General features: G+C 38.6%; 1 protein-coding gene across 3 annotated transcripts; it reads right to left on the bottom strand.

Moving 5' to 3' along the window:
* Positions 1 to 7,443: 7,443 nt before the first annotated feature.
* LOC107009533 lies at positions 7,444 to 15,492 on the bottom strand. 3 transcript variants are annotated; one of them, XM_015208876.2, is made up of 2 exons: positions 14,668 to 15,492; positions 8,606 to 11,703 (listed from the first exon to the last, which is right to left on the bottom strand). In XM_015208876.2, exon 2 carries the CDS (start codon positions 11,385 to 11,387, stop codon positions 10,521 to 10,523), a length of 867 nt encoding a protein of 288 aa, XP_015064362.1. In that variant the 5' UTR covers positions 11,388 to 11,703; positions 14,668 to 15,492; the 3' UTR covers positions 8,606 to 10,520. The 3 variants fall into 2 exon arrangements, 2 of the variants coding, with proteins under 2 accessions (XP_015064362.1, XP_027770126.1); XR_001455424.2 differs by lacking the exon at positions 8,606 to 11,703 and adding an exon at positions 7,444 to 8,592 and having other exon boundaries at positions 14,668 to 15,480.
* Between the last annotated feature and the right edge of the window lie 9,791 nt (positions 15,493 to 25,283).

The raw sequence follows: 25,283 nt of genomic DNA, 5'->3' as shown, positions 1-25,283 counted from the left end.
TAGATGCCGGACCAAGGATTTAGAAATACATAACTTATCACTTTGCATGCAAGATACTAGGAAAGAATTGTTATAGTTAGAATTATCAAGTTATGAACCTGTGGGGAACACGTAAACCCTAGTTACTTTGATTAATTGATTAAAATCCAACTTTCAAAACTGTTAAGTGTCTCTTTCAATTTCGTTAGTTATTTTTACTCATTTAGAAATATAAACCCCCCTTTTTATGTTTTTACTTTCCAAGGAAGTCATCAACCGAACACTAGTAATAATAGGTTGAAGTTAAGTCTAGACTATTTTCCTCATGGGAACGAGCCCAACCTCACTAGTTGGGTTATTTACTTGACACGACCGCTTTACTTCTTATTTGAGAAGTAAGTTTGAGCGTATCATTGACGCGCTCCTGCTCTTCCTTAGCTAGTAAAGAAATGGGCGGGTTGGTTATGGGGCTGGGAATAAAATAATAGGCTGGGTCTGATTTCAAATTTAGAGGAATTGTAATAAAAGAAACTTGGGCTAGCAGAAAAGGGAAAGAGGGCCCAAAAGGTTTTGTCCCTAATGGATTTAAGGAATTGGATAATGAATTAAAATTGGTATCTAGATGAGGTGAATGAACATAAATTAATTAAATAATCTTCTTAATCTCAATAAAATAAAATAATCGACTTAGTTATAAGATAGCTAATAAAAAAAAGTAAACTATTAGACGGTTAAACTAACTAGCAAAATACTTAAACGAAACGAATCTTTTTTTTTTGTTTTTTTAGACGACTTTTGAATAATCATAAAATATACTAATTGTATACACAACTACTTATGATCTATATATTTTCTAAATATCCTAAAAATTGACAAAACTATTTAAATACTAAGTTTATATTTTCTTAAGGTTTTATAAAACTAATTATTTTAAGTCGTTTGAAATCGAAGAAGCTTTAGTTGATTAATTTATATGGTGGATGTCCAAAATTGGGTGTCAACAACTGTCCCTCCTTTTACTTGGATTGATGCAAGAAATTCAAGGAAAATGAAATTGACCAAACCAATTTGACCGACCACATACTCGTCTCTAAAGAACAGATTTGGTACGGACTTTTAGAATTATGGACGAACCCTAGACATAGGTTTCCTAAATATCTAAGGCTATTTGAGAATTCAGGCCACTTGTAGTTCGATATGCTTGATTTAACGCACGATTTTAAAAGAATTCAAAAATTATCTCGGTACCGGATTATGAAGGGATCGAGACGCTCAATAATAAGATTCAAGAGTGGATGTTGGAACAAAGCCGGGTTTTTGACACTGAGCTTGCCTACATATCCTTAAAATTAGGAATCAGGCTTCCTGTTAGTTCGACTCGATCGGTTGAAAAGGAAGTCTATTATGCTAGAAAACCTTTGGTTCTGTACAAGTGACAAATTAAATCAAGCACGAAAAAGAGGCTTGTATCCTCTTAGTCATGAATGTGGCGCGCTTCACACCCATAATTAAGAACTTACATGGACATAATTTACAAAGATCTTGGTGCATTGTCACTCAGATTGAAAACTTGCTTCCAACATATACCAAAATTTCCGGATGCGGGGCTGAAACCGACAAAACCCAAAGGAAAATCCCACATGCCTTCTGATAGGGGTGTGGTTTGATTGTGGTGGAAATCTCTTCTATGCTCGCGTCCTAAGAGTTTGACATTCCTTTTTGGACTGTGTCCCAGTTCGCCGCTAAGATAAAGTTCCACGTTGTGCTGCATCCTTTTTGATGTCGTCCGCACCTGTGGTATGTTTTGGAGAATTCAACCTTTTGGATGCTCTCGACAAAGACTGAGGTAAAACTCGTCAGCATAAAAATGCAATTAAGATGGGAGAGAGTGTCTTTTACCACGTTAACACTTAATTGTCCTCCTCGACATTTGATGTCAACTCGATTGGTTTGGTGTAATGCAAATAAAGCTTATGTCTTATATTCGCAATATAATCTTCAATGTATACTTCATTTGATGTCAACATAAAGGAAAGTTGATGCGGTGTGACAGTATTTCTCTTGACGTCATATTCGATGTTCTTCTTGACGTTTACTTTTATAAAAATAAAAGAATGCAGTTGATGCCGATGGATGAATATTTCTCTTGGGATGCACGATTTCCTTTTCTGGCAGTGCATGACTTCTTGCGGGTCATGAATATCTTCCCGCGATGCATAAATTTCTGCGAGGTACGATATCTTCTCACGATGCATATGTTTCTGTGAGGTATGCAATCTTCTCGCAATGCATGAATTTCTGGGAGGTATGAAATCTTCTCGCGATGCATAAATTTCAACGAGGCATGGAATCTTATCGCGATGCATGAATATTGACTCGCAATGCATGATCTTCCACGAAGCATGAATATTGACTCGCGATGCATGATCTTCCGCGATGCATGAATATTGACTCGCGATGCATGATCTTCCGCGATGCATGAATATTGACTCGCGATGCATGAATATTGACTCGCGATGCATAATCTTTCGCGATGCATGAATATTGACTCGCAATGCATGATCTTCCGCGATGCATGAATATTATTTCTTGATGTCATCCTTGGTACCAAATGAAGACAGTGCTTCAATCCAGCAACATAGTGATCTTCTGGGTGCTTTCTGGATAATTATATCGTCTCCATTGATGATATTGGTAAAATAACTTCCAGATAGTTTATCGTCTTGATTGACAATACAATAACTGACCCCTTCGGGTAATGCATAATATCATATCCGATATTATGATATAAATGACGTCCTTTACAGAAATCGTGAACTCGTCCTTGAGATTTCGGCTTGATTCACCTTCGTATCTAGCTGGACGTTCTTTATAAATTTGATGTTGTTGGGAGTTGACTGAAATAAAAAAATCATATTGCCAAGTTTCCGCCATAAGCGATATAACATGATTCCTGCATTTAGGAAAACTGTAGATTTTGGGAGAGTTTTATCTTCCTTTGACTTCCCCATATTCATCCATCGGAATAAATCCGATGGTATCAAAGCAAAGCTATAAACCTGCGTCCACAGAAAAATTGTTAGTTTTAAAAGGTCTGATCTGTGTCCATTCTTCAGTTGTCTGCTCATTTTCTTTCTATCTCCGATTGATCTTCCCGACCTCCCCACTCTTGATAGATAAGACAAAATATTTTATGCCGAAACAAATGAAACATAAGGGAAAATTTAAGAAAAATAAATTTTTGAGAAATAGTATCTGAAAAAATTCACTGCCAAGTCATGTCATATCAGGCTTAACAAACTTCTTTGTGTCTGATGTTTGGAGGTCTATCTGATTATTCACTGGGGAGTTTTCAGAGTCACTCCGGACTTGTAGATAAACCCATGATGAAGTTTTGAGGCCATCCTCAAAATTTCTGTCCCAGTTACTGTCTTGCTTATCTTTTCACTGTAACTGAGTAGATTATGGAATTTTGAGATATTCTAAAAAATTCTGTGCCAGTTGCAAATCTCGAAATATCTTCAGCCTTGACTTGCTGAGGAGGCATCTTCTTCTCGAGAATTTTTGAGTCCCTCTCAAATATTGTGTCCCAGTTTCTATTGTAAAGAGGAATAGAAATCTTACGGGAGATATGAATGAACCCTTGTGGCGCCTACGTATTCCTTTAAGGCAGGAATCAGGTCAAACGTAGTTCCCTCCTCAAAGGTTAACAAAAGTAAGAAATTTACAAACAAACCAACAGAGGCCGACAGAGGCCGCCTACGTATCTCATTCTTGAAAATTCAGGTCGAACGTAGTTTAAATAAAAGAAATAATTAAAGGGGATAAATAGGGTGACCGAGGCCGACATAGGCCGCCTACGTATTTCATTCTTGAGAATTCAAGTCAGACGTAGTTCATTACAAAGAGGGATGAAACTTTAAACAAAGAAAATACAAGAGAATGGAAGGATTACGACTAAATAACAGAAATGCAAACCGAAGCTTCACACGTAGTATCTTTTGACAGAATCTGAGTTGATTGGTTTCGGCCATGCCGTGCCATCCATCTCTGACAGGACCAAAGCACCTCGGATAATACCTTGCGAACCATGTAGGGTCCTTGATAATTTGGTGCGAATTTCTCTTTGTATTCGTCTATATGAGGAAAAATGCGCTTAAGGACCAACTGACCAACTTCGAAAATTCTGGCTCTTACTCTCTTGTGAAAAGTACGAATCATTCTCTGTCGATACAACTGACCATGAAAAATAACAACCATTCTCTTCTCATCAATCAATGTTTGTTGATCAATACGCTTGCTGATCCATTCGGCATTACTTAACTCAGCTTCTTGGATGATTCTCAAAGATGGTATTTCGACTTCAGCAGGTATAACTGCTTCTTCTCCATACACTAGTAAGTACGGAGTAGCTCCAGTCGATGTTCTGAGAGTCGTTCGTTATCCCAGTAAAGTAAATGGAAACCTCTCATGCCAACCTCGATGATTGTCAATCATTTTTCTCAGAATCTTCTTAATATTCTTATTGGCGCCTTCTACAGCTCCGTTCATTTGAAGGCGATAAGCAGTTGAGTTTCGGTGAGTAATCTTGAATTGCTCATATATCTCTTTCATCAAGTTACTGTTGGGATTTGCACCGTTGTCAGTAATGATGGATTCTGGTATTTCGAACCTGCATATCATATTGTTGGGAACAAAATCAGCCACAACTTTCTTAGTCACCGACATGTAAGAATCTGCTTCCACTCACATGGTGAAATAATCAATAACAACCAAAATAAATATGTGTCCATTAGAAGTGGTTGACTTTATTGGACCGATGACATCCATACCCAAGCTACAAATGTCCAAGGCGAACTCATAGCATTAAGTTCGTGAGGTGGCACTCGGATCAGATCACCGTGCACTTGACATTTATGGTATTTTTGCACAAACATGCAACAATCATTCTCATTAGTCATCCAGAAATACCCAGCTCGAAGGTCCTTTCTTGCCAAAGTGAGCCCATTGATATGCGTACCACAAACTCAAGCATGTATCCGTTCAATAAGTTTCGCGGCTTCAACAACATCGACAAACCTGAGAAGACCCAAATCTGGAGTCCTCCTATAAAGGATTTCTCCACTCAAAAAGAAATTAAGAGCCATACGGCGTATCGACTTCTTTTGATTGGACGTAGCATACTCGGGATAAGTTCCAGACTCCAAATAGTTCTTTATATCAAAATACCAAGGGAAACCGTCTGGTTCTGCTTCAACATGGAAACAATGAATTGGATGTTCTTTCAACTCTATATCCAAGGGATCAATATAATATGTATCCGAATGTTTAATCATCGAAGCGATGGTGTCAAGAGCATCGGCCAATTCATTTTGTATTCTGGAAGTATGTCTCAACTCGATCTTACGAGATCTTTTGCACAACTTCTGCACATACTGTACGTAAGGTATAATTTTTGGGTTCTTCACAGCCCATTCTCCTTGAACTTGATGAATCAAAATGTATGAATCTCCAATAACCAACAACTCATAGACATTCATGTCGATGGCCATTTTCAAACCAAGGATACAAGCTACGTATTCGTCCATTTTGTTTGTGCAATTAAATCGGAGCTTAGCTGCCATGGGATAGTGCTGACCAGAAACTGACACTAAGACTGCTCCAATACCTTTACCTTGATGATTTTCCTATTCATCAAAGAATTATCTCCAACCTGGATACGCTTCAGAAATATCTTCACCCACAAATGACACATCTTCATCATGAAAATAAGTTTTAAGTGGTTCATACTCTTCATCAACGGGATTTTTTGCGAGATGATCAGCCAAAGCCTGTGCCTTTATCGCTTTCTGAGTCACATACACAATGTCAAATTCACTCAACAACATTTTCCACTTAGCAATTTTCCGGTCGGCATTGCCTTCTGGAGGATATACTTCAGTGGATCCATTCTGGAAATGAGGTATGTAGTATAAGAAGACAAATGATGTCTTAGCTTCTGGGCAAGCCACGTCAAAGCACAACACATTCTCTCCAACAAAGTGTAACGAGAGTCGTATGGAGTAAACTTCTTGCTTATATAATAGATATCCCTTTCCTTCTTTCCTGTCTTGTCGTGTTGACCAAGCATGCATCCAAATGCACTATCTGAGACAGACAAGTACAGCAACAAAGGACTCCCTTCTCGTGGAGGAACCAATAACGGTGGATTGGACAAATCGTTTTTGATAGCATCAAAAGCAGTCTGACACTCTTCAGTCCACTTTGTCGGGGCGTTTTTGTTCAATATATTGAAAATAGGCTCACACACCACAATTGATTGAATATGAATCGACAGATGTAGTTTAACCTCCCTACAAAACTCATCACCTATTTTTTCGTCTTCGGTGGAGGTAACTCTTGAATTGATTTAATATTAGAAGGGTTGAGCTCAATACCCCTTCTGCTGACTATAAATCCCAACAACTTTCCGGCTAGAACTCCAAAAGCACATTTGGTTGGATTTAACTTCAAGTTGTAATGATGCAAATGATCAAATAATTTTTTTAGATGTGTCCAGTGGTTTGAACTCTCGTGGGACTCGATAATGATGTCATCTGCATACACCTCAATCTCCTTATGAATCATGTCGTGAAACATGGTCGTCATAGCCCTCATGTAGGTAGCACCAACATTCTTGAGGCCAAATGGCATCACTCTGTAATGATATACACCCCAAGGTGTGATGAAAGCTGTCTTTTCTACATCTTCCTCATCCATCAAAATTTGGTGATAGCCTGCGTAACAATCCACAAATGACTGCATTTCATGCTTAGCACAGTTGTCAATCAAAATATGAATATTCGGCAACAAAAAATAATCCTTCGGGTTAGCTTTGTTGAGATCTTTATAGTCGACATAATCTTGTTTTTTCCATCTTTTTTGGTGACCGGAACAACATTGGCCAACCAAGTTGGGTATTGTGTCACTTCTACCAATTGAGATTCTATTTGGTTGGTGATATCTTCTTTGACCTTTAAACTTAGTTCAGGCTTGAAATTTTGAGCCTTTTTCTTCACCGGATCCAACCTCGAGTTAATAGGTAGTTTATGCGATACAACATTAGTACTCAACCCTTGCATGTCGCCGACTTCCCAGACGAACACATCAATATATTCAGCAAGCAAATGAATTAGGCCTTTTCATTGAGTTTCATTTAAGTGAATGCTGATCTTAACCTCTTTAACTCACTACGGATCCCCCAAATTTACCATTTCTGTTTCCTCTTGATTTGGCTTATGCTGATTTTCAAACTGCCGAAATTCCTAGGCGACATACTCTGGTTTCTTATTTTCTTCTTCGTAGTCATCAACCTCGTCATCACCTGCCTTAATTTTTCATTTAGCTCGTGGCATGACATGACATTGGTAGGTTTAAAACTTACATTACTGAAACCATAAACAAACAAAGTTTAGGAAAGTAAAGTATAACAAACGACTAAACAAAGAGGCTTTCATTCAAATTTAAAATAATTCAAACTTTGGCCATGGCATAGGGCCATGTTTCCTTCTTTGAACATCACGATGGAAATGCAAAAACTCAAACAGTTAAGAAAATGCAAAATGGTGGGTATCGGGTATCTTCTGGACTACCACCGATTTTCTTAACTCAAACAATTAAGAAAATGCCTTTCTACCGAGGTGTTCGGGGGATCAGGATGGGCGTGGAGGTCCAGTTCTGCAGCATCTCTCTTGGATCAGCATCACGGATACCAGCTAGCTCGATACACAAGTCTTCATTACTAAGCCCCGCGATATCAGGGACGCATTGAAGATCTTTCATGGCTTTCTTGATCTCTTCATTTATGTCAAACTTTACCTCTTCCTTTGACCTCCACTCCTTTTCCTCTTCCTCGTAATGGTCCAGCTCAAAACTGTGCACATCGTGCTCGACAGAGATGGGAATTTGGAAAGTGGCTCTTTTTGGTAAGGGTGGAGCTACATAGGGACTCTGAGCATTTTGAGCGGTTTGATAATTCTGTGGGTATGTTTGAGGATTTATATTCTGATTTAAGTGGTGGTGGGATGTTTGGGGATTGAAAGTATTTTTTTTTATTTTGGTTTTGATTTTATGGTGGTGGAGCGGTTTTATGGTGGGTATTTCGAGGATGGGGTGGCATTTGAGGATGGTTGTTTTGAGGAGGAGGTGGAGTTTGGTTAGATGCGGAAGCATATTGGGGATTTTGATTATTCAGATTTATAACCGATGGATTCTGAGCAGGCGTAGATGGCTGGTTCTGGGATGGATCCATATTTGAAGAAGGGAAGTAGATTGAAGGTCTTCCATCAGCACCGTTAGTGGCAAAACCCAGCAGAGGCAGATCGTTTCTCCTTTGCATTTCCACCCTTATCTCTGCAATCTGCTGCATCAGCTGCAGAATCAACTCATTCTTGTCCGCTACGGTGGATTGAGCCACCACAACATTAGTAAGACTTACTTCTTCATTATTATCCCCCATAACAGTTTTTTCTTTATCCGAGCTTTGTCTAGGAAAGGAATCTGCGAGACCTTTTGATATGGTGAAATAAGGATGATCTGCCAGCATTCGATCGACACAGATCTGTTTCAAAGTACCTGAGAAGGAAAACAATTGAAAGGTGGATTTGTTAGTGCAAATTCAGAATACAAAATGCATAACATCACACCGAGAGCAGATAAAAACATAAGTTGCTTTATTTGAGGATATCTTCAACTCACGAGTAAGGAAACACATTTTTTTAACAAGCAGGAGTTTGCTTGTTTTAGTTTTGACACTGTCTCAGAAAGGCTAAATCACGTTGAGCTACAATATTCTTGCAGTTGCTTTTTGACGTCCATTGATTTGGTCTTCGTATCTTCTCGTAAAATGAAGGGGAGAATGAAAATTTTTAAAGATAGGGGCCGGTCCTGGGAAGGCTTCCTACGTATCTCACAAAGAGAATTCAGGCCCAATGTAGTTCGAGTATAGGATATAACGTTCTCATTCGTTCGTTCATTACGATTACAAGGAAATTGTAAGGCAACAATAGAGCTTTTTAAAGATAAAATGATGACGACACGTTAGTCATTTCCCTTCTTGTTGCAGGATTAGTCTCCTCCTCTCGTACGTCCTAGTAAAGGAGGTTTGTAGACGATTTCCTCGTCGTTGTCTTCCTCAGTCGCTTCAGGGTGAGCGTTATCGGGATAGCTATTAGCCCCTTGCTCGAAGACGGGGTGTTTTTCGCGCATTTTCTGAAGTTTATCAATCATGTTGCTATGGAAGGCTTTGTTTTGCTTCCTCAGTGCGGCCATCCTATCTGCCATAGAGGTGAATTCTTCCATTTCCACTGTCAATTCTTCATCAAGTGACATGCTTTTAGTTAACAGAGCGGCGGTCTCCGCTTCTATCCTTGCCTCTCTCGCTTCTCTGTCCTGCACTTTCAACCGAAGAGTGTCCAACTTCTTTCGCAAATCTTTCGCCTCCATCTCAACATCATTCTTTCTTTTCATCTGTGATGCCAGATCCTCATCCAGGGTCACAGTTGCAGCTTTGTAAATTGCGGTGGCCATGTCGACTCTGAGCCCTTCCTCCTTGGCTTCTTGAATTTCCTGAGTGATTCATTCAATCTTTCTTTGTAGTTCTTCTCCAGTGAGTTCCATCTGGATGTTCTTACATTTGTCCATAGTAGTGATTCTTTGACTTTCCTGAGAGGCTAGAATAGTGTTTTAGGATTTGTGGTATAGGAGGTGTCTTTTGAGTGAGAAACTTAAGACTTGGAAATTTTGGTCGGACATTTCGTAATAGTTACTTCTGTATATTATTTGGAAATTTCCGGGTAGGATTGGGTTGATGATATCCTCATTCGTAGCAACATAACACATAAGAAGTTAAATACACATATATCGCGTCCTAACACATACAGAGGTACCTTTTTATGCAAAGGGTAGGCCTAGCACTTTTGAACGATGTACGCGTGAATTTGAATAAAATAAACAATCCCCCCCCCCCCAAAATTAATTTCACAAGTGAATAATAATGTTCACAGAGGGAAAATAAAGCATAAAACATTAAAGAAAGACCCATGCAAGGGCAATTTGTATGTACGGAAGTGCAATAAAGGCAGGCACGCATAGGGGCTAAAATGACAAATACATATAAAAAAGCCCGCGCAGGGACGAAATCCACTATGTCGCTCCAGATGGTCCCGCTCCATCGCCGTTCCCCTGAGTCGTGTACTGCTGAAACATATATCTTAGCATCAACAAGAATCCTTCACCCAGGCGTCCTTTGTATTCCAAGATTTCGTATCGCATCCTATCGATTTTCTCCGCGACCTAGGTATCGAAATTATCATAACCACACCTCTGTCTTTCCACATCTTGAGTCACCCTCTCAAGAGTATCTTGGTTCTCGACAAACTTAGCGTACACCTCTTGGGATTCTTTCTTTAGCTCCCGTAGCTCGGCCACTGCTTTGGTTTCTCTGTCTGTTACGCTACGAAAGCTACGCGGGGTTCGAGAGGAGACATTTTGTATATCCCTCTTCAGCCATTCTTTGTAACCCTTGTCATATCCATCATTGAATCGGCCAGGGGAAATGGTGTCTTTATCCATACGCTTGACACTTTTCCATTCTCTGAATATTTCAGACTCGTCGTGCATTCTATCGTCTCCAGTATCATATACATAAGCACCATATTACACCTCTTTGGGTATAATTTGTCTCCTTTCGAACTGTCGCAAGACATTAAAGGGTGAATTTCCCGAATACCTGGTAGAGGAAGCACAATCTTTCTGCAGCTCTCCACGACAACTTCTTTGGAGATGAAACGGTCAAGCATCCATTGGGGATCTTCTTCTCTCGATTCAGAGAAAATCTGAGCCCATCTCCCCCTTGTTATTCGATTGTTCATATTCGCCCAGTACAACATGTCATTCAAATATTTAAGGGTTTTCTTGTTGTCAAGAGTATGTAGCTTTGGAGTCCGAGCACCCTTTGCTAAATCGCTGAGGATCAACCACTGAAGGAGCAAGTTGCACCCTTGGAAGTACCGATGCCCCTCCTTGCATTTTCCCAGGGCTCGATACATATCGGGCAGGATGACCGGAGCTATAGGGTAGTTCTTTGTTATCCCTTGGTTCTCGTACCATTTGAATAAAGTATGCTCGTACCTGAGACTCGTGCCATGCGAGAAGACCATCGTTCCCAACAATGCTACATCAAATGCTAGAGGACGAATCTCGTTCCATTCTCTGTAAGAGAGCTTGAATTCTCGGTTGTAAGTGGAGTAGAAACTCGCATGTCCAAATCTGATATAAAGATCTCTGAATGCTATGCGGGATTCTTGACACCAGTAGGCAAAATCTTTCCCCAACCCGAACCAGTCAGCAATATTTTCTACCGAAGGCATATTAGGGATAAAGATGTCGTCTTGTTTCCTTGCTTTCCTTTCTATCCCAGTGCCTACCGTGTCTATGCAGTATCGGATTTCCTCCAAAGTCGGGGTAATTTCGGGGTTCCATATCAGAACACCATTCGTTGGCTATCCCAATATCCTGTGAGGACCTCAACCAATTCCGGCCAACCGTTCATGTTGATTAATTCCATCAGAGCACCCACGTATTTGTTGAGGGTTCTTCTATGATCCGGGTCCAGATTATTATACCACATCGTGAGTTGAGGTGGCGCTGATATGACCATGTCGAACTTTGGAAATCGATCCATATCTACGAAGCAGAATCAAGTTAGGTTTAACCACCCTAAATTGGTTTTCACACGTATATCATTTAAATGTCACATAAATATGATGTGTCGTGAGGTCGAAGACCTTAGACACGATTTTGGCAGATTTCTACTTAATGAACTTAATACACCTTGGGTATTAAGCCGTCTTAGTCTAATGCTTAATTTGGTTTTGGTTTCGCTCTAGCTTATGCTTACTAGAATAGTTTTCAAGTTGACGGTTACCCGAGTCTGACAAACATCGGGGTGAAGCTACCAAACAATGTCGGATGACCGCATTCCAACTATTTGTTTGATACTTCAAAATGAATTTTTGTGTATTTCTGAAGAAAGTCGTGGAAAGCCACATAACATTCGTTATCCTAATGCATACTACTTGCCGATTGGAAGAAATATACCATGAAAAATGCAATAATTTTAATAATAAAGTAAACAATTAAGAAATTATAGCCAAATAGTGTTAGTTTTAAGGTTAGAATATCCTACATCCCCAACCGAGTCGTCATTTCTATTTTATCCGAAAGAGGAAGAATAGTTATTTCAAAGAGTTTTTGACTTTTTAGAGTCGCCACCTAATTTTAAGAAAAAATAAGAAAACTACTGTTTTCAAATAACTTAACAGAGAAAATTGTTTGAAAATATTTAAAGGGTTCGGAGATTCAAATTAATGTTTTAGGAAGGTGTTAGGCCCCTAAAACATCCGTTTAAAACGGTTTTCCAGCAACTAACATAGTTTGGCTAAAAATTGTTTTTAACTTGACTTGAAAAAATGATTGGAATAGTAGAGAGTATAAAAATATTAACTTATTTATCTACGTGATTTATTTGCAAAAATATTGATTTTAGGTCGATAGAACATTTAAGACGCTTTGCGGGGATTCGTAGTTTTCGAACCTTAAACTAATGCCAAAATAAAATAAATAAGTAAATAAAAAATACGTAAAGAGAGAGAGGGAAAGAGAATTGGGTCCAAATCCGAATTCTATTCGCCTTGACCGGAATTTCAGACCCACCTGCTTCGGGTTTTGACCCATCGTTCTTTTTGGGGTCTTCGACCCATTTCTTTCTTTCGCACCTGTCCTAGACTAAGCAAATAATAATACAAAGTAAATACAAAAAGGTAAAAGAATACAAGGGCTTAGGCCCATTACAAATAATAATACAAAATAAAATCGAAATATAAAAAGGGTTTCTAATCGAAATCCTTCAGTTTTGTTCAATTGCTTAAACTTCAGGACCTGTCTGTCGTTATTATGGCTGGTTGACTCGATAGGAGGCGAGTCTCAATGACTCTTTCGAGATTCAAGGGATAAAGGAATGCATGAGGACTCACACGAATTTTACATGCACCAAATAAGTTAAAAAAATGGTGAGTAACTGATCACAATCTAAATACCAGAATATGCAAAATGAACAAGGCTACGGACTACCATACTTTAGGTTGGCATATTATAATGAAAGTTAGCAAATCACAAAGAGATTTAAACCAACTCAAACGATTTCACGATGCTAGATCACTAAAAAAAATTGGGACTAGGCAGATTCTATATTCTCACAAGCAACAAGTCAACAAGCCCTTTACAATTTCAAAACCTCCATAGTAAAATCATCATTAACTAATGACCATGATTTTAGGTGATTCTTTATGCAAAACAATGAAGAAATAATAAACAACCAAGGGTGAACATATTCCAGCAAATGGGAGGAATGGTATTGAAATAAAATGTATCAAAATAGCCCATGAACTCACATATCGAGGAAAGTGAAAACCGCAATCACCAAACATTCAACACACATGATTAAGAATATTCTGTAAGCTAATACCATGCTCCCACAAAAGGTTGAATGCAATATGCCTATCCGCAAGAGAGTAACAATAAGAATACGAAAATCATGCTTATTTTAAATGATAGAATCATGACTTCTATTAACACATTCAACACATTTGTTTTGCAGCCAAATCGAATAATGTGAAAGCATTTAAAGAAGATTAAGAAAAGCAGAAAAAAAAATCTCTACTAGGAACCAAACTAATCGACACAGGAGAATAAAGGTTTGGTTAGTTATGGCTTCATCCAGCAGGATGCTAAGTAGCCAATCAAGAACAATGCATAAGAATAAAGGATAACCTTACGAAACATGCAAAGGGAATGCGAAGAGCCAAATTTTATTCTAGCTAAATGAGTCAAACTTTATGTTAATTATTTTCAAGTTCTCGATCATAATTTACATGCGAAATGATGTTAAACGTGAGAACACTTCTATCATTCTTAAAAACAAAGGCGAGTAGAAAAATTAAGAGCCAAATAATAAATAGCTAAGAACACTGGGAAACGGGGAGTAGAAAGGAGCCAATACATATGACAGAATGACATACAAACATCCCGACAACTTGAACTGACTAAGCCAATGAAAATCAACATGGTCCATAGAAGGGGACTTTCAAACTTCATGATTAAATCACTGCTTTCACAGTATATATTAACAGAGAAAATTGAACTTGAGACCAAGGAGAAACATCAAACTTTCACAGGAAATCAATATACACATCCACACGGACTAAAAGATAAACTCACCACTAATTTTGCACTAACTTGTATCTAACGGTGAGTCAAAAACATTCAAAACACTAACACATAAGCAGCTCACACAGTTGAGAAACTAACAACAATACGCTTCCCCGACTCAGCTAGAGATTACCAGCCAACAAACACAAAATAAGAGCTTTCAATCATCGAAATATCAATAGGGGAGGGCGAGAAGAAACTACAAAAAGAGGACATTACATTCGATAGATAGCGAAATCACTAAGAAGAATATAGATGCTACACATTATTCGATATTGGATAAACAGCAACGACAAATACACATTTTTTAGGACTCAAACAGAATACTATTTCAAAAAGGCAAAAATACGAGAAGATTACACAAGGAGGCAGAATTGTTACCTTCTTGTAGGCAACGAACTTAAATGGAATGAGTAGAGAAACACTTCACCACACGGACTTTGAACCAAATGAATAGCGGCTAAGGAAATCAGGAAGAGAATGGCAGTTCCCAACACCAACAAAATATCCCTCTCCGGTTTTTCCTTTGAAAAAATAATTCGTTTGTGTCAAAACAAAAATCCCATGTTTCTCTCTTTTTCTTAAGTTACTGTGAGTGTTTTTTTTCTTTTTTCTAACAAAAATCGAAAGAGAAGCCCCCTTTCTAAGTGAGCACAAGAGAATATAAATAGGAGGGAGATTAGTGTTGTCCACTTGTTGCAAAATCCCCAACCAACCCTCCAATCCATTGAAAAATTTGAAAAAGCCAAAACCTCACACCGAAACGGATGAACCTCCTTTTTCCTGAAATTTTTAACCAATTCCTGAAAGGGAAAGGAAAATAGACGCCCAGGATGAACTTCACCGTCCTCGCCACTTGATGTGGCGCGATCTCCTATCGTCAAGGACGAAAATGCGTCTTCTATGGACTGCTGCTTTTGTTGCAGCGTACGACTGGAAAGGGAACGAGGAAGACGACAAGGAGGCACAACGTACTATATATACACAGAGACGCCGTCAGTTGCTTTCCGTCGCGTTTCTTTCACGTCAATGCCACGACGCGCGTACGCGATGCTGGTGTCGTTCACGCATTTCTCCGTCTATAACGCCGTGTTCGTCGTCTGCTATTGTTGACGTGCTCCTGCTCTTCCTTATCTAGTGAAGAAATTGGCGGGTCGGTTATGGGGCTGGGAAAAAAATAATAGGCTGGGCTGATTTCAAATTTAGAGGAATTGTAATAAAAGAAACTTGTGCTGACAATTTAAGGAATTAGATAATGAATTAAAATTGGTATCTACATGAGGTGAATTAACATAAATTAATTAAATAAGATTCTTAATCTGAACAACATAAAATAATCGACTTAGTTATGAGATAGCTAATAAAAAAAAGTAAACCAATAGACAGTTAAACTAACTAACAAAATACTTAAACGAAACGAATCTCTTTTTTTGTTGTTTTTTTAGAAGACTTTCGAATAATCATAAAATATACTAATTGTATACACAACTACTTATGATCTACATATTTTCTAAATATCATAAAAATTGACAAAACTATTTAAATACTAAGTTTATATTTTCTTAAGGTTTTATAAAACCAATTATTTTAAGTCGTTTGAAATCAAAGAAGCTTTAATTGATTACTTTATATGGTGGAAGTCCAAAATTGGGTGTCAAACACTTAGTAATTTTTTTGCTTTCATTTCCTGAGACACACAAATAGTTTAAATACAACACTTATAAAATAACTATCCCTAGAATCTAGAACATGTATTCCTAACTTAACCGAAATGAAAATATGCACCATTACATGAAAATAACTACTACTAAAAATAAAATTATGGTTGTAACTATTTGATAACTAAGGAGTGATATCATAAAACCTCTAATTTAGTTTCTACAAGTTCACCTACGCAAACCTCGTTACGACTTCTCATTTCAGCTGATGATAAGGTTCAATAGACTTCTAACGATTTTGCAGGCAATGAATCTTGCCCATGTCACCATAATATGAACATTTAACCAAATCATTCAATTAGTAGAAGCAATAGGTAGTGTGTACAAAGGAAAAGGATGTAGTAAAGCACAATTTTGCTTGCATAAATGAGTTTGAAACATAAAAAATAATAGTTTTCAAAAAAATATAAAGGCAAAATTGTCATGACCCAAAAATCACAAGTCGTGATGGCACCTATGTTCCCAACCAATAGGTAAGTCAACCAACATATTTTAACAAACTTAACTAACTAATGAGTGAAAGACAACAATTAACAAATCTCCAACACTGAGTTTCTTTTAAGTATGAATGCGGAAAATGAAAAAAAGTACTACCCAAGAATTGGTGTCATAAGTACAAGAGCTTCTAAGATACGATGCATGTCTGAAACTAGAATGACAAATCTAACATAAGGATATCGTGTCTGAATACTGAATAACAGAATAAGTAAATGTGTGGCTCACAAAACAGCCAAGCAGCTCACCACAACTCCAAGACACTCCAAACTCGGACTCAAAATGCTCCTCGAGATGTGCTCCCACTCGAAATCAAATCTGTACCACAAAGAGTGCAACAAGTGTAGTATGAGTACAAAACCACAAGTACCCAGTATATCTCATTGACCGACAATGAAGAAGTAGTGACGGGAGTTTATATAAGAAAAAACAAATTCTTAAATTATACAAGTATATGTATATATTGCACTTACTACTTAGGTTTCCTCAATAAAGGTAATCAAACATCTAACACTTTCCAAACACTACACAAAACACATAATCATCAAGAATGAATGATGTGATGAAATTCAGTGCAATATGATACCATGTAATGATATGTCTCAGAATACTTAGTACTCACTCAACTGTATATACATGATACTTTTCGAAAATACATCGAGAGTTCATGACCGATGGGGGCCTCCCAAGGTCTATATACCGACACAGACGATCTCCACGTGTCTGTGCGGACGATCTCAACGCACTATCATAATATCAAATAATTTTCTCACGGAAGGTCTCCACGTGCCCAAATTACAATCTTAACATATCACCACCCCCAACACGGATGATCTCCAAGTTCCCAACTTATACTCAGTCTCATGTCAATGCATGTACACAATATTATTTCAATATAAGGGGATGATGATGCATCTCAATGAATCAATATCAACATAATACATAACCACCTTAATTATCACAACTATACGGGTGAAATATAGAAAACACCATCACACAAGGATTTCAAGTCAATAATATATCAGCTAATGTCCATATGCTTTGGTATTCTCACATTACGATCCACATTCTATTGTAGTAACTTTCCCTTTTTAACACTCGTACTCGTACCAATGCTTGTCACACCATTAAAACGAGACCCCCATCTGTTTCCTTTACCCCTTGTCTATTCCATTTTTAAAAAAATATTTAATTAGAAAAAACATCCTTCAACAAGTCTAAAAGGTCTTAACATACCTCAAGTGCCGAGCTCGTGTCACAAATCCTCAAGATATTTCCTTCCCTTTTCGCAAAGTTTCGGAATGTTCACGATCTACCAATGATGCAATATTCATAAGTAAGCGAGTTGGTAGACATTAAAATTACTATATGTCTATCATAGACCCTAAAACTCACTCATGTTTCTAACCAAACATCAAATCTTGATATATATTGGTGTGCCAAAATTTTCATACTTGCTAAATTTCAAGCCAAGAACTTAACTCTAACCTCTTCAAATATACTAAAATTCAATATTAAATCATTTAATATACACCTAATAATTAATTACCTATCTCAATATATTTCACTTAAATGAAAATCTGATATTTAACTGAAGCAGGTCAATGTAACACCTCCACTACAAAATACGCAGAAAGCACCGCAACGTGACAAATCTGCAAACATTTGCCGAATTCCCAAAATTTTACATAACAATGACAATCATTGACATGATTGCCAAATGAGTAGCTCATGATTGGTTTATGATTTTCCACTACCATTTTAATACCAAAATAAATAATTAAATAAAGATTTTATTAACAAAATTTTTCCCAGATCCTACAACTAAGTCTGTCACCGCATCTACATACCAACTTTCTATAATTAACAAAACATATTTCCCTACTCTAATCCAACAAAACTAAGCCCTTACTGTCACCCACTTTCCATGCCTTTCAATTCAAAAAGAAATAAAGAAATATTTTTAAAAAAATCAACTTAATACCCGGAATATCATCACATTAAGAAGGCATCCCGTTAAGAATCATAGATATTCTTGTCAATCACGTGGAATCATTACTTAAAACTATTTAATTTCCTTCTACTTTGATTGATCGCTTCCAAACAGTACCAACATAACGACCCGATTTCTTCCTATTCTTGAAAAAATTTACTATTATATCACTATGTATCACACAACTACGTATACAAGGATTTAAAAAAAATCTGAAAAACCTTACCTCAAGATTTCGTCTGGTTCCCTCACGTTCTGTATTGACGCTGCCTAGGTAGTTTTCTTACCCTTCTATTTTCTGCCTTTCTAATGTTAATTAAGTATAACAAATAAACTAATCCCACTAACTTAAATCAATTAATGGGTCAAGTATAAAGGTATTAAATGAATTATGGATATGACTCTAACTATTAACTATATGAATTCTTCACTAAATTTTTTATTAACTAAATACTCATAGTCTTCGTATAGTTTAAAAATACCCCTTTCAATTTTTTTAAAAAGGAGTCAAAATATTCCTAGTTCTCAAAACGACCTAGCGGGTCGTTACATCACCTACCACCTAAACAAATGTTTGTCCTCGAACGAAAAAACAAGAGCAAACCTGAACACTCAAAAAGCTGAAGATATTTATTCCTCATATCTGACTCGGTCTCTAATGTAGCCTCCTCAACTGGACGATGCTTCCATTGAACCTTCAATGAAGAAATCTCGTTTGACCTCAAATTTCGAATTTGCTTAACCAAAATGGTAACCGGTTCCTCCTCAAAAGTCAAATTCTGATCAAGTAACACTTAATCCCATTGAATCACATGAGCACCACCCTGATGATACTTCTTTAGCATCGAAATATGAAATACAGGACGGATACCTGACAAACAGGTGGCAAAGCCAACTGATATGCCACCTCACAAATACGCATCACAATGTCGGAAGGACAAATATACCTTGGACTCAACTTGACCTTTTTTCCAAATCTCATCATACCCTTTATGGCTGAAACCTTAAGTAGAACCCTCTCTCAAACCATAAACTCCAAATCACGAACCTTCCTATCTGCATAACTCTTTTGCCTACTCTGAGCCATGAGAAGTCTATCTTGGATCAATTTGACCTTGTCCAAGGACTCTCCCAGCAAATATGTACCCCACGGTCTAACCTCAATTGCATCAAACCAACCAATTGGAGATCGATATCTCCTACCATACAAAGCCTCAAATGGTTCCATCTCAATGGTCGAATGATAACTATTATTGTAAGCAAATTCCGCTAATGGCAAGAACTGATCGCAGTGACCACCAAAGTCAATCACACATGCCCGCAACATGTCCTCAAGAACCTGAATAGTCCGTTCAGACTGACCATCAGTCTGAGGATGAAAGGCTGCACTAAGATCCACTCGAGTGCCCACCTCTTTCTGCATCGAACGCTAGAAATGAGATGTAAATTGGGTGCCACGATTTGAAATAATAGAAATAGGAACCCCATGCAAACGAATTATCTCTAGAATATAAATCTTGGCTAACTTCTCTTAATTATAGCTAGTCTGAGCTGGTACGAAGTGAGGAGACTTAGTCAATCGATCCACGATGATCCATATATCATCAAACTTACCCAAGGTATGTGGCAACCCTACCACAAAGTCCATAGAAATGCGCTCCCACTTCCGCTCAGGTATGGGCATCCTCTGAGTCATACCTCCAGGCTTTTGGTGTTCATACTTCACTTGCTGACAATTCAAACACCGAGATACAAAATCTACTATGTCCCTCTTTATACGACACCACCACTAATGTTGCTTCAAGTAAGGATACATCTTAGTAGCCCCTGGATGAATAGAGTACCTCGAACTATAGGCCTCCTCCATGATCAATCTAGTCAAATTACCTGTCCTAGGAACACAGATATGACCTTTAATCCTCAAAACTCCCTCACTATCAAGAATTGCAGCCTTGGCTTCTCCTTTTAACACCTTGTCTCTAATCTTACATAAATCACTATCATCAAACTATTGAGCCCGAATCTGTTCCAAAAAGGTTGACCTAGCCTCCATATAAGCCAACACCTTACGAGGTTCTGATATCAAGTCTCAAAAAGCTATTGGCCAAGGATTGGACATCCTAGGATAAAGGATGCTCGTCAACCTGTAACCTGGCTAGACTACCCATACTTACCACCTTTCGACTCAAGGCATATGCTACAACATTTACCTTGCCTGGATGATAAAAAATAGTCATGTCGTAGTCCTTGAGCAACTCCAACCATCTCTGCTAACTCAAATCTAGATCCCTCTGATTTAATATATATTGGAGGCTACGATGATCCGTGAACACCTCACAATGCACACCATAAAGATAATGCCTCCAAATTTTCAATGCAAACACAACAGCCGCCAATTCTAAATCATGAATAGGATAGTTCTTCTCATAAACCTTCAACTGGCTAGAAGCATAAGCTATCACTTTTCCCTTCTTCATTAAAACACAACCAAGACCAATCTGAGAAGCATCACAATATACAACAAAACCCTCTCCCTCCACAGGTAGGGTAAAAACCGGAGCAGTAGTTAATAAAGTCTTGAGCCTTTGGAAACTAACCTCGCACTCGTCAGACCACTGAAAAGTCACCTCCTTCTGTGTTAATCTAGTTAATGGAGATGCAATGGATGAGAAACCCTCAACAAATTGTCAATAATAATCTACAAGGCTGAAGAAACTCCGAATTTCAGTAACTGAAGCAGTTCTGACCCATCTCTAACTGCCTCAATCTTCTTAGGATCCATCATGATACCCTCCTTGGACACTACATTTCCTAAGAATGCTACCGAACTAAGCCAAAACTCACACTTTGAAAACTTTGCATAAAGCTTTTTCTCCTTTAGAATCCCAAGAACAATCCTCAAATGATGCTCATGTTCCTTCTTACTGCGTGAGTATATCAATATATCATCAATGAATACAATAACAAAGGAATCCAAATACGGTCTTAACACTCCATTCATCAAGTCCATAAAAGCTGCAGGGGCATTAGTCAATCCAAAAGACATCACCAAAAACTCGTAATGGCCATAACGTGTTCGAAAGGCTATCTTAGGGATATCCTCCGCCCTAACCTTCAGCTGATGATAGCCAGATCTCAAATCAATCTTGGAGAAAACTGAAGCACCCTGCAACTGATCAAATAAATCATTAATATGAGGTATCGGGTAATTATTTCTGATGGTTACCTTGTTCAACTGTCTATAGTCAATACACATACGCATAGATCCATCTTTCTTCTTCACAAATAACACTGGAGCACCCCAAGGAGATACACTCGATCTAATAAAACCTTTGGTCAACAAATCCTACAACTGCTCCTTCAACTCTTTCAATCCAGCCGGTGCCATACGATAAGAAGGAATGGGAATAGGCTGAGTGCCTGGCTCCACATCAATAAAAAAACCAATATCACGATCTGGTGGAAGACCTGGCAATCGGTCGGGAATACCTCTGAAAATTCACTCATACTGGAGTAGCCTCAAGCATAGGAGTCTCAACACTAGTATCTCAAATGTGTGCCAAGTAAGATAAACATCCTCTCTGTACCAACTGACGAGCCTTAAGAAATGATATCACACCCTTAGGAGGGTGACTAAGAGAACCTCTCCATTCTACTGTAGGAATTTCAGGCATATCTAAAATGATTGTCTTGGCATGGCAATCGAAAATTGCGTGGTAAGAAGATAACAAATCCATACAAAGAATCACATCAAATTCTATCATATCTAAGACCTTTAAATCTGCATGAGTGTCATACCCCATCAAGGTAACAATACATAATCGATACACCCGATCTACAACTACAGAATCCCCGACAGAAGTAGAAACATGTATTGCAAATCAAGAGACTCACATAATATATCCAGACTAGGAGCGAAATATGTTGACACATAATAATAAGTAGATCCTGGATCAAATAATACAGTAGCTGGTTGATGACAAACTAGAATAATACCTGTGATAACAACATCTGAAGCCTCAGCCTCTAGCCTAGCCGGAAAAACATAACACTGAGAACCACCTGCATCGGATTGCGAACCTCCACGACCACCACCTCGACCAAAAGGAGAAACACCTCTACTACTCTATGCACCACCCCTAGCTGTAGGTTGTGCAGCCGTGAAAGTCAAAGCCTGAGAACCCCGATGTAAGCCACCACGTCGGGTCCTAGGGCAATCTCTTACAAAGTGTCCCATATCACCACACTCAAAACAGCCCCTATGAGACGTAGGCTGATAAGAGGAACCTGACTGACCAGAATGCCCTCCACGAACTATAGGCCTAGAAGATGAACCCTGTGAAGTATGCCCTGAGCTCGAAGAACTATGCCTAGTGTAACCAGCCTCAGACGCAGGTATAGCAGCATGAGTGGGTCTGCTGGACAGAGAGTGATAACCTCTCCCTACTTAACCTCGACTCCTAGGCGGAGCACCACCAAAATCACCTGAATAACGGGTCCTCTTGCCCTTACGCTGCTAAAATTCCCCCACGTCGAATCATCTCCAACTCCTTAGCAGCATCCATCACTTTCTGGAACAAAACACCAGAAGCAGCAACCTGAGAAACTTCTAGAAAAATCGAATTAATCAGTCCCTTAACAAACCTCCTCACTCTCTTAGCCTCTGTAGGAAGTATCATCAAAGCATGCTTATCCAAGGCATGAAATTTAACCTCATACTCTGCAACTGACATACCACCTTGCTGCAAACCCTCAAACTCGGTCCTCTTGCGCTCCCTCTCACTGTGTGGAACAAATTTTGATAGAAATACCTAAGTAAACTAAGTCCAAGATAGTGGAGGAGATCCAGCTGGCCTACTACTAATATAATCCCTCCACCACTGCTAGGCAGAGCCAGTCATCTAAAACCGTGTGTCGTAAACTCCATGAGACTCCACTAATCAAAGATTATGCAACCTCTCATGACAACTAACTATAAATTCATATGCATCTTTAGTTAAGTCACCAGTATAAGTAGGAGGATTCATTAGTCTGAACCTCCCAAACATATTTTGCTCATCAATGGTCATAGAAGATCTGTTCGCCAAATGTGATGCAATATCAAAAAACTTCATACTATCCAAACGAGGAGCTACAACAGCAGCTGGCTGAGTCCTGGGAGTCTGAGAATCTGGAGAAACTATTGGATCTGGATTCTGACCTCCAACACGAGTCTGTGAGCCATCAGAAGTGACAGGCAAAGCTCCTGCCTGAGCCATCCCCTCTAGGAGTCCTAACATACGAGTAAGATGCCATCCCATCTGGGTGACAATAGTACTGGGTGAAGCCTGATCTGTCTCATCCCACTCGACACGATCTTGCACATCCCCATCAACAACCTCTGCATCAAGAGGTATGGTCCTATTACGTCCCTGGGTAGCTATTGGTACTTGACCTTCCATAGGTGCTGCAATATGACCCCTACCCCGACCTCGAGCTCATCTCCTGCCTCTACCTCAGATAGTCTTCCCAGAAGCAGGGGCAGGAATAGGATCCTCACCACCACTTGCCGGTGTACGAGTCCTCGCCATCTGATAGAATGAGATATTGAGATTAGAATTTCAACAAGATCAAGTGAGCACGATAGTGAATGAAAGAACATAATAGTTCCTAAATGTCCTATAGCCTCTCGAAGATAGGTATGGGCGTCTTTATACCGCTCCTCAAGACTCTACTAGACATTGCTCTTGTACTCATGAGACCGATGAACCTAGGGCTCTGATACCATATTATCATGACCCAAAAATCACAAGTCGTGATGGTACATATGTTCCCAACCAATAGGTATGTCAAACAACATATTTTTAACAAAATTAACTAATTAATGAGTGAAAGACAAAAATTAGTCAAATCTCCAACACTGAGTTTCTTATAAGTACGAATGCGGAAAACTGAAAAAAAGTACTACCCAAGAATTGGGGCGTTAAGTACAAGAGCTTCTAAAATACGAACTAGAATGACAAATCTAACATAAGGGATATCCTGTCTGAATACTGAATAACAGAATAAGTAAAAGATAGAGGGAGGTATGAGCCACGGAACAGCCAAGCAGCTCACCACAACTCCAAGACACTCCAAAACTCTGACTCAAACTGCTCCTCGAGATTTACTTCTACTCGAAATCGAATCTGCACCACAAAGAGTGCAACAAGTGTAGTATGAGTACGAAACCACGTGTACCCAGTATGTCTCATTGACCGACTATGAAGAAGTATCAACGGGAGTTTATATAAGAAAAAATAAATTCTTAAATTATACAAGTATGTGTGTGTGTATATATATATATATATATATATATCACACTTACTATTTAGGTATCATCAATAAAGGTAATCAAACATCAAATACTTTCCAAACACTAAACAAAACACATAATCATCAATAATGAATGATGTGATGAAAATTCAGAAATACATCGAGAGCTCATGACCCAAGGGGGACTCGCGAGGTCCATATACCGGCACGGACAATCTCCACGTGTTTGTGCGGACGATCTCAAAGCACTATCATAATATCAAATAATTTCCGCACGGACGATCTCCATGTGCCCAAATTACAATCTTAACATCTCACCATCCCCAGCACGGATAATCTCCACGTGCCCAACTTATACTTAGTCTCATGCCAATGCATGTACACAATATTATTTCAATATAAGGGGATGATGATGCATCTCAATCAATCAATATCAACATAATACATAACCACCTCAATTATCACAACTATACCGGGTGAAATAAAGAAAACACCAT

Source organism: Solanum pennellii, chromosome 2 (assembly GCF_001406875.1).
Source record: "Solanum pennellii chromosome 2, SPENNV200".
NCBI lineage: Eukaryota > Viridiplantae > Streptophyta > Magnoliopsida > Solanales > Solanaceae > Solanum > Solanum pennellii.
Note: the sequence above shows the minus strand (reverse complement) of the source record. Positions and strands in the feature narration are given on the sequence as shown.